Source organism: Cannabis sativa, chromosome X (assembly GCF_029168945.1).
Source record: "Cannabis sativa cultivar Pink pepper isolate KNU-18-1 chromosome X, ASM2916894v1, whole genome shotgun sequence".
Lineage (NCBI taxonomy): Eukaryota > Viridiplantae > Streptophyta > Magnoliopsida > Rosales > Cannabaceae > Cannabis > Cannabis sativa.
The window spans coordinates 44,603,316-44,614,607 of NC_083610.1; the positions used below are offsets into that span (position 1 = coordinate 44,603,316).

General features: G+C 40.0%; 1 protein-coding gene across 1 annotated transcript; it reads left to right on the forward strand.

Annotated features, from left to right (window-relative positions):
* Nucleotides 1–6,738: 6,738 nt before the first annotated feature.
* On the forward strand, nucleotides 6,739–10,323 carry LOC115708276 (uncharacterized). The gene is made up of 8 exons (XM_030636507.2): nucleotides 6,739–6,969; nucleotides 7,547–7,596; nucleotides 7,910–7,976; nucleotides 8,135–8,236; nucleotides 8,649–8,913; nucleotides 9,031–9,227; nucleotides 9,349–9,536; nucleotides 9,687–10,323. Exons 4-8 carry the CDS (start codon nucleotides 8,139–8,141, stop codon nucleotides 9,971–9,973), a joined length of 1,035 nt encoding a protein of 344 aa, XP_030492367.1. The 5' UTR covers nucleotides 6,739–6,969; nucleotides 7,547–7,596; nucleotides 7,910–7,976; nucleotides 8,135–8,138; the 3' UTR covers nucleotides 9,974–10,323.
* The last annotated feature ends 969 nt before the right edge of the window (nucleotides 10,324–11,292 follow it).

The following is an 11,292-nucleotide window of genomic DNA, read 5'->3' on the forward strand; positions in this document are numbered from 1 at the left end:
CAATTTCAGACCTGCGATTAAAGCCTCATACTCGGCTTCATTGTTAGATGCAGAGAATTCGAAACGTAGAGCAGCGTGTACCTTGAAATTATTGGGACTGATTAACAATATCCCACTGCCAGAACCTTCACTATTTGAGGCCCCATCGACATACAATGTCCATACCTCTTTGTCCATCACGGCGATATCATTTCCACCCTCTACAACCGCTACCTCTGTGCTCGGGAACTCAAGTATAAAATCTGCTAGAGCTTGCCCCTTGATCGCGGTTCTTGGTTTATACTTGATGTCGAACTGACTCAGTTCCATAGCCCACTTTAATAATCTCCCCGATGCCTCTGGCTTTGCCAGGACCTGTCTTAAGGGGAAGTTTGTCAAAACTTCAATGCTGTGAGCCTGAAAATAAGGTCGCAATTTTCTTGAGGATATTATCAAGGCAAAAGCTAGTTTCTCCATCTGGGGGTAACGCGTCTCGGCGTCCAATAACCGCTTACTGACGTAATACACCGGGTGCTGACGTCCTTGGTCCTCGCGAACAAGTACTGAACTGATCGCATACTCGGAGACTGCTAAATAAATAGACAAGATCTCTCCGGGCAACGGTTTTGAAAGAATTGGAGGTTGCCCCAGATGCGTTTTTAACGCTTGAAAAGCCTTCTCGCATTTCTCGTCCCATTGAAACCTCTTGTTACCCTTCAGGATCTGAAAAAACTCTTTACACTTGTCAGAGGATCTGGATATGAAACGGTTTAAGGCCGCGACTTTACCTGTGAGGCTCTGAACCTCCTTTGGCTTAGTCGGAGACGGCATTTCTACCAACGCTCTAATCTTCGCGGGATTGGCTTCTATTCCTCGCTGATTCACCATAAAACCGAGGAATTTTCCGGAACCCACCCCAAAGACGCATTTTAATGGGTTTAGACGCATCTTATATCGTCGCAATATGTCGAACATGGCCTGCAAGTGCGTGATATGATCCTCCGCATGTTGCGACTTTACGAGCATATCGTCAACATATACCTCCATTGTCTTTCCAATCAAATCTGCGAACATCATATTCACTAGCCTTTGATAAGTCGCACCTGCGTTTATTAAACCAAAAGGCATGACCTTGTAACAGTATAATCCTCGATCAGTAATGAACGAGGTATGTTCTTGGTCTGGTTCGTACATCGGGATTTGATTGTATCCCGAGTATGCATCCATGAAGCTTAAAAGTGCGTGGCCTGCAGTGGCATCGACAAGCTGGTCGATGCTAGGAAGAGGAAAGCTGTCTTTGGGACAAGCTTTGTTCAAATCTGTAAAGTCAACGCATGTACGCCATGAGCCATTGGGCTTTGGCACGAGTACCGGATTGGCTAACCAGTCGGGGTAAAATGACTCCCGTATAAAGCCGCAGGCAAGGAGGCGGTCAACTTCTTCTTTCAGCGCTTGGTACCTCGCGGGGTCCATTTTGCGGCGCTTTTGTCGGACACCTCGCACTTCGGGGTCAATGTTCAAGCGATGACACATGACCTGTGGAGATATCCCGACCATATCTCAATTGTGTCTTCTGCGGCTTGGGCTGCGGCGGTGTGATCAAGGATTCTCGGATCCAAATCCGGCTTGTCTATGTGCGGTACCTCCTCGATCCTGAGGATCTCCTGGCGAGGTGGTGGTGCGTCCAAAAGGTGGATAACATTCACTGTCCTTTTTTCTGCGAGCTTGACAGCTGCATTGTAACATTCTCGAGAGTCAGATTGGACTCCCCTTACTGACCCTACTCCAGAGGGAGTAGGGAACTTCATGGTTAGATGATAGATCGAAGTCACGATCTTCATCTCCTTCAGAATTGGCCGTCCAATTACGGCGTTATATGCTGAGTATTGATCAATTACTGCGAAGTCGGCCATCGACTTGGCAGTTATTGGGGCAGTTCCCAAAGTGATTGGGAGTTTGATCATCCCTTTGATGGCTATGACATCTCCTGTGAAACCGTAGATGCTCGATGTCATTGGCCGCAAATCTTTTTCTTGCAGCCCCATTTGCTTGAAGGCTTGGAAGTTCAGTAAATTTACTGAGCTTCCATTGTCGACCAATATGCGATGGACGTTATCTCCACCTATATTGGCAATTATTACAAGTGCGTCAGAATGCGGGTGGTGGACCCATCTCGCATCGCTCTCCATGAAGACAATGTCCTCGCAGTCTCTCTTGAAGAGCTTCTCTGGCCGTTCACCAAGATTGTTCACATTGGTAAGCGGCTTTTCCTTGGCTTCTCTGGCATACCGTTCTTGGGATTTGCGAGAGTCGCCCGCGATGTGTGGTCCTCCAATTATAGTCAAGATATTGCGAGGTGCTCTAGAGCCACTCGCATTCTGATTTTCTCCTTTGTCATCCGCTCGGGGATGACTTTCCTCGTTTCTTCTATACTTATCGAATTTTCCCCGTCTGATTAATTCTTCAATCTCGTCCTGCAAGACCCAACATTCAAGGGTAGTGTGACCGATATCCTTGTGGTACTTACAGAACTTCTTGGGGTCTCTTCGGTCGCGATTTCCCCTGATGGGGGGCGGCTTCTTGAAGACGCCGTTCCTTTCCTCAACCGCATAGATGTGGTCTCGAGGGACGGCGAGTTCAGTATAGTTGACGAAGCGAGGTCCTCCTTTTCTTTTGGGCGAGGACTCCTTTTTAGGTGGCGACTTAGCCAACTTCGGGCTCCGCGGTTTGCGTGGACTGCGTCTTCTGGGGCTTCGGCCCCTGGAATTCTTTCCTCGCGGACTGCGGGATCGCGACCGCGGTATGGGTGATCGCCTCTTGTTCTTGCCCTTTTCCAATTCCGCCAGGGAGTTCTCGATTCTCTTATGAGGTTCGGCCATGGCGAAGAATTCTACCAAGGATTCTGGCCTTCGAGCCTGCAGCTCTTTCCAGAAGTCGGTTCTTGGCAGGACACCTGTTATTAACATGCACACAAGCGAAGACTCGGGAGCCTTCTCAACTTTCGTTACCTCAGCGTTAAAACGCTTGAAATAATTCTGCAAAGACTCACCAGATTCTTGCTTGATGTTTGCCAAAGTCGTATAGGGTGGCCTATACGTCATCGTGGCCTGGAAGTGTGTGAGAAATAGATCGACGAAGTTCTCCCATGTCGATATCGATGCCTCTGGCAATTGGGTGAACCAGTCATGGGCATTCTCTTCAAGCGTAGCCGCGAGAATGCGACACTTCGCGAGTTGCGGCACCTGGTCCACTTCCATTATGGTGTTAAATTTCTCTAGGTAGTCTAATGGGTTAGATGTACCTTTATACTTGAGGGATTCAGATAAACGGAATCCCTTTGGAAGTTGGGCCTGTCGCACTTCTGCGGTAAATGGAGAGGTGCCGTGCAGCTTGTATACGGGTTTACGCTGCTGTTCGAGCATTTTCAAAGCTTGCAGAAGCATACTTTGATCGATTCCTCCTGTCGCGGGAGGTGGAGTCGCTACAACAGTGGGGCTCGCGACCCGCTGCGGCGCAAGGTTGGAAGGGATGTTAATCCCTGTGGTCGCGATCGGCGCGATAGGCGGGTTGGCAACTGCGTTGACACCCTGATCGCCCATATGGGGGTCATGGAGTGTCTCCGTGTTGCGCGGGCCGCGGGAGCGCGCCCTAAAGACAGCATTGAGATGATCACGCAGATCACCTCGGTGTACACGGTAGCGTCCTCCCTGCTGTGTTTGCACAGAGCCGGACCTCGTATATCTGCTTGGAGTGCGGTTATGCGAGGATGAAGAGGCTGATTCCGCGTCGTTATCTCGAAGATGACGACTGCGAGGATTGCGGCGCTCGGGATCCTCGTCGGTTCGCGTGCTCTGGTTAGGCACCCTTGCATATTGATCTCTCGACGTCGGGTGATTCAAATCCAAGATTTCAGGATCAGTTCTTCGCTCCCTGCGTACACGGTTAGTTTGACGTCGAGAAACTGTTACCTGAGGGTTTTCATTATGAACGGCAGGGACCCGAGGAGGGTGTCGAGCGCGACTCTGTCCGTCTACCTCGGCTTGTAGTGCTCGCAGTTGATCCTGGATTGCAGCGTATTGATCAGTCGTGAGCTGGACCATTCCTTCGGACACGACCGCCGGGGTGACAGGGGGAAAGTGCATGGTTGCCGGCGGTGTGGATGTGCCTCCAGCTTGAGGACCAGTTGTTTCTGGAAACAGGTTGAGTGGTCTGATGTTGCTCCTTCCTACCCCGCCGTTGATGACGTCTACAGGCGGCATTCCGGTTCCAGGCAATGGTACGTTCATCGTTCCAATGTTGATGGATTCATTGTTAGCTCTGTTAGCGTGATTTCCAGCCATGTTGAGTAATGTTCTTTGAGGTAAATAAAATCTTACAATCGATTCCCACAGACGGCGCCAAATGTTGTTACTAGAATTTCACAACACCAAGAAGTGTAATTTAGCTGGTAAAAGATAGAATTGTTTGGGAGATGATAAATGCGAGTATTCAACCTAAAACGGCGAGTACTCCAATAGGAATGCGATAACAGACAATAAAGCTGGAAAAAATACAGAAGACAATGAAATATAGTGGTTCAGTCAGATTTTGTTCTGCTTAGTCCACTGTAGCAAGGGATTCGTAGGTGCATTTTCATGGTGGATCACCCCTTTATATACAAAGCAGGTGCCCAATCGGTTACATGAGGATCACATTTATTGTTAATCCATTATTTACACATTGAATTGCCATGATTAAACTCAGGCAACGTTAACATTAATAAATATATGACAGTTACTGAACTCATCAACGTATGCGTCCTTCGCATCTGCGAGTTGACCGTTCGTGTTCCGTCTGTTGAGTTCGTAGGGTCGCACGTACGTTTGGAACGTCTGCGTCCTTAGGTGATCGCTCGATACGGACGTCGCATGCTGAAGTTGGTAGCATCTGGACATGCGAACTTAAACTGGTCCGTTAGGGCTATTGGGTCATTGGGACCAAAACTGCATCATAGGGCATTGGCCTCTATACTTGCCGCGGAGGTATAGAGGGAGGTACTCGCACATGTTCTGACATATGCGAGCTGGGTCTACCCTGTATGATGAGGATTACAGTTATGCGGTACGAATTAAGTCGCATCCACGATACCTCGCTGGTTTTACCCTGGGCGAGGTCTAAACTTCGAGAAGTCTCCCCTGGACATTTCAGCCTTCACTGGAAGTCTGGATACACGTGTCCTTCAAAGAGGGGTCTGGTCTCGAGTTTCTAAGTGAGAGAAATCTCACTATAACAATGTATTTTATCCTTAAAACACTTAACTCCGTATAAATAATATTTCAGCTAAGTGAAATGAGTACTCCACCATTTATTTCCGTTTGGTCAAGCTCGAAGGAAATCATCCTTTACTTTCTATTAGCCAGATAGAAGCTATAAATTCCATATTTATGTTAGCGCTCCCACTCAATTGCACTACCATGTTCCCAAAATGTAAGTATCACCCTGACCCAAAAGTAGGCTTAACTAACAAATCAAAGAACACGAATAACACTCTTGAGATTGAACCTAATCATATCAGGATTAAGATCATTTGATCTAGGATCAACTAGGTGATATTGACTTGAATAGATATTACGGTAAGTTTAATAAATCTATGTCAAAGTTCAATATCGGTCCATTCCGATGCATACTCCATGCATCCAACCCAAGCTTTACTTTAACCAATGCTCTGGAAAGAACATAGCATTTTTCCAAATGCAAGTAAACTCTGTTGTAGATTGTCATATCAGTAAAACCCCAGTGTTCTGATAAATCTAGGAATCTTTAATCACATAGTCATGTTTACTTTCCACTGTGTTGACAACACAATAAACAGGATCAAGTATGTGAAAAGGGTTTGGATGAATTTATAAATCAAATAGACAAACAATTGATAAGATGAACCAAAACATACAAATGAATGAAAAATACTTCTGTTTCTTTATTGATATTCAATAAAATGGATTACATTGAAATTGAGTTTTATTTAGGGCATAAAACCCAACACTAACAAAATCAAATATCTAATTATAAATGGTTCAAATCAAATATAAATTTTAAAAATTTAATTGGATCAGATCGGTTATTGGATGAGACATCCAATCTAATGGATAACCGAACCGAACCGATCCAATTATCACCTAGTTATATTTATATATTTTAAAAAATATTTATAATTTTATATATTTAATATATTATTGATTTTATTCTTATTATGCACCTACACATGAGATTAAAGAAAAAAAAAATCTTAGATCTAAATTATTAAATCTTATTTTTCTAGTAAAAATATCAATGTGTATTGAATAAATTTGATTTTTCAGTAATTTTATTAAAGGATCATGAGAATTAGATTAGGCTAAACTAATATTTATATGTATGTTTATTATTAGGTTTTAAACTATGCTTTTTATATATATTTTTCTTCTGAATGAAATAAACTTAAATGGGACTAAAATAGATTGGATGAATCTAATCCAATCCAATAGAAAACCAATTAATGCATCCAATAGTTGGAATCGATCTATCCAACCCAATACATCTATTACATTAGATCGAAGGACTCAATTCGATTGAATAGTATCGAAAGACAAAATTCAATATCCAATGAATAATTGAACTGGATCGCTTGAGTTCAAATTCATTGAATGTGATCCAATAAACAACCCTACTCTTAGTATTTATCTAAATAATAATTGTACTTGTATTTATAACTTCTATTATTTGCTTCTTTTAACATGAATTCAATCACATTATTATTAACATTAAAAATTAGGACTAAACTATGGCGATGAAAATGAAGTAGCAAAAGTAGAATAGAAGAACATAAATTGACAAATTCAACATTAATGAATTAACTTAGTACTATGGTATTTGGTAATATAGGGCAAACAAAATATACGGCTTTCAGTTGCCAAAACCACTTGATCTACAATCCTAAAATCTCTCTCCTTTTCAACCCTCTCCTCTCATCAGGCAAGCTCTCTCTTTCTCTCTCTCATTATTGATCTCTTTTCTTCTTTCTTTGGATGAATGTTGTTTGGTCTGGTCTGTTTGGTTGCAAAGAAAATAGCTTTACGACTTATAACCCTTTTCCTCCTAATTGGGAATCCTTTACTCCTCGTGGGTTCTTACCCTGTTCTTGATTTGTCTTCAATCGAAATGGGTTATTAGGTTTTTCCCTTGGACGATGATTTATTTGATGCTAATTAATTAGCTTAGTATCTTTGTAAAAAGAAATTGGAAAAAAAAAAAAAGAATCCCCTTTTAAATTTTTGGTTGTGATTTCTTATGTCCTCTGTAGTTTTGTCCAGTTGAAATGGATGGGATTTTTTACTGTTCATTAATGGATTTGAAACAAGATTGCTTTGTTTATTATCTTCAATTTATTGATTTGAAAATTAAATTCAAAACCAATTACTTAGTTTTTGGTTATGAATGGGTGTAATTATAATATTTTTGTACTTGGAATGTGTCCTGGTTTTTCTTAGTAAATTAGTTTGACTTTTTCATGTTATTAACGTTGGTGTTACTGTGTGATTAACAATGACAGAGCCTTCTAAAGTCATCCACATCAGGAATGTTGGACATGAAATATCAGAAGTATGTTCTTCTCTCTTATTCTATTTGTATGTTTGTTTTCATTATTAATCAATCAAAAATTTGTAGATTAACAAGTATTGAAGGTTATGACTCAGAGAATTTATATAGCGAGTCAATTCAAGCTGTATAAGAAAGAATGGTAATTAAGTTGATTAGTGACATTGTTAATCAGTTTGTATATTCAAATGAATATGTTTGCTTCTATCAGTTTGATCAACCTTAGTGGAAAGAAGGGATTTTTTTTTTGGTTAAAATGATATCTTGTAAAAATTAGCTGAGATTATGATCTGATTTTGATTGCAATAATCGACAGTTAATCTAGCTGTTTAATTGCTCTGAAGAAGAAACCAAAGGAATTCTCAGATTGGTTTGGTTCTCCAGTAAGTTCCCAGATCTTACTTACTTTGTTTTCTTCCCTAATCCATCTTTCACTTTCAATTTTCAATTTTCTTGGATAATATATCTGCCTAAACATATAACTAATTTTCACCCTTAACAGAATCATAATGATACACTTCACTTTGAATTGTTTGAACAGTAAGATGTTACAACATTTTTGGATCATCATTTTACTTGTGGTGGTTTCATGGAATCTTGGTGTTATAGATGCCAGTGCTGGTGATGCCGATCCAAAATACAGGTATGCCTTTATTTATCTATCGATCTTAGCCTGAATAATTCTGAATAACATTTATTATCCTTCTCCATTCTTTTTGTTATTATAACCAATGATGAAAAGGGGAGAGTTTTGATTTGGAGATTTAGTGTAAATATTTGATCTGATTAGTAACTACTGTATCATCTTTGAAAAGTTACTTCGGGTAGCACAAGGGTTTTGGTGGTTTGCCTTTACAAGGTCTGAGGTTCGAGTCCTACCTATATAACAATTGATATAGTTTCTTGGCCCCTCCTGGTCCCAAGAAAAGATTTATAGAAAGTGAAATAATGCATTGTTTATAATGAGTGTGTTGAGTACAAATGTTTATGTTGTGTTATTTGATTTTGCTATTTTTGCTATGTGTAAAGGAGTGTATTTTTGTTAATGAAAATAGGGCTTGTGTGAAAGAGTGTAAAGAAACGGGATGTGTAGGGCAAAGATGCTTTCCGTACTGCAAGTTCTCTTCCAATGATGCCCCTATTGATGGTCCTTGGTATATCCAAGAGCCTCTTTATTTGAGGTGGAAACAATGGGATTGCCAAAGTGATTGTCGCTACCATTGTATGATTGATAGAGAGAAAGAAAGGGAATCTCTTCCCGGCTCTGCTCCTCTCAAATATCATGGTAAATGGCCCTTCAAACGTGTATATGGAATCCAGGTAGAATTTTCAAAACCTATGTAGTAATATCGATAATCATAATGTTTTTGATTTAGAGTTGAATGTGTTAGCATAGTTTCTAAGGTTTGTGAAATTTGATGGAGTTTTCATATCCAGGAACCTGCTTCTGTCATATTCTCTGCACTGAACCTTGCAATGCATTTTCATGGTTGGCTATCCTTTTTCATTCTTATATACTATAAGCTCCCTTTGAGGGAAGACAAGAGGGCATACTATGAGTTTGCTGGTTTATGGCATATCTATGGACTCTTAACAATGAATTCCTGGTTCTGGAGTGCTGTTTTCCATTGCCGGTAAGCTTTCGTTATGCGGCTTTCTTTATCTATGTTCTCAATCAGAAACTGAAACATTTATTTCGGTTGTTCTATTGCTTTCTTTTCCTTGTGAGGTTAACGTTTTGTTATCGAACTACAGAGATGTTGACCTGACAGAAAAGTTAGACTACTCATCGGCGGTGGCATTACTTGGTTACTCCCTTATTCTGGCTGTGCTAAGAAGTTTTAACGTGAGGGATGAGGCTGCCAGAGTCATGGTTACCGCCCCATTGCTTGCCTTTGTAACCACCCATATAATGTTTCTGAATTTTTACAAATTAGACTACGGTATTATATTCTTCTCCTTGTGTCTTTGTTTTTGATTTAAGCCTGATTATTTTTATTCTTCGGTTGCCTTCGGATTAAAAACTAGTGTGAAATGATCATCAACACTGTTTGTAATTATCCCGAGTCTTTATACATATGTTCAACTTGCAGGGTGGAACATGATAGTTTGTGTCTTCATGGGCGTGGCACAAATACTGATTTGGGCTATTTTCGGTGGTGTGACTCGCCATCCATCTCGCTGGAAGTTGTGGCTAGTGGTAGTGGCCGGGGGTCTAGCAATGCTTCTCGAAATCTATGATTTCCCACCATATCAAGGATTTGTTGACGCCCATGCGCTCTGGCATGCCACCACTGTCCCACTAACTTACATTTGGTGGAGTTTCGTTCGAGATGATGCTGAATTCAGAACTGCAAATCTGCTGAAGAAGGCAAAGTAGAAGAGCCTGTTTCGAATGTGGGAATGAGTATGACCTTGTAATTTTTGTGCCTCGTCTATTTTTTTTTTTGTTTCTTATTTTCTTTCTAGCTTAGTTTGTATCTTTTCATTTAATTAACCCAACCAAGATTAAGAAATGAAGAGGTTGTAATAGTCTTCAATGGGATACTAATTCTTTGGTTTTGTAGGTGGAAACCAATCTACAATTGCTAGAATTTTAGTTGTGGTTTCTAAAAATATTTGATTTTGTTCATTTTTGTTAGTAGCTTTGCTTTGAACATGCCAAACATTGAAAAAGTATGATAAAGTTGTTGGGGTTGGAATAAATTTCAATATAGGTTTTCTCCTGTATTTTGGTAATGAAATTAACTTTCTACTTTAAAAAAAATTGTAAAATAATTTAGAAAAATTTACATTTAAATGTTTGATAAATTTTTAATTATTCTTTTCAAGGTGTTTGGTATTGGGGTTTGTATGTTTGATAATGGAAATGTAAAACCAAACTATGTTTGATATAAGTTTAGTAGATGACTTATGATTAAGTGGACTTCATTATTCTCTTAGGTGGCGTTTGGTTGGGTAGAATAAAACTATAGGAATAGGAATGGAAATGAGAAAAGGAATAGGAATAAAATAAAATTTAAAATGCATAAAAAAAATTGATAAAAAAATTATTAAATTTTTTCTCATGTTACATTGGAATGGTCTTTCTTTTCATTTCAAAATAGAATAGTCATTCCACCAAAATGGTGGAAAGGGTATTCCATTAGAATGTCATTTCAATAATTTAAAATGCAACCAAACAAAGAAATGGAATGAAAATTATTTCCTTTCTATTCCATTCCATTTCATTACCTCTAACCAAACTCCATCTTAATTCTTTAAATACTTGATTTTAAGATTCTCTTAATTTCAATCATTCTCACTCTTATGATTAATACTTAGGTGAGACTCACTTTGCACACCACATCATGTGGTATATGATATTGAAAATTCAGGCAACCTAAACATGTGGTATATGATATTGAAAATTTAGGCAACCTAAACCTAAAAGATATTTAACTAATTTTCTCTAGCTAACACAATACCCATTCTGATGTTGTGCAACCCTCCCAAATTTCAGTCTGTAACCGTTTATCCTTTCTCGTTTGTTCGGTTTGTACCTGTCTTTGCAATCGAAAAGAAGAAAGAAATATCAGCCTCCTCTTCCCACACCATCCCCGACCTTGTTTTCTTCTTCGCGATCTTCTCCTTGTCCTTGACCATCTCCCTAGTTGCCTCCTCTCCAATTATTTTAAAATTTCGATTTTGATTTAGGTT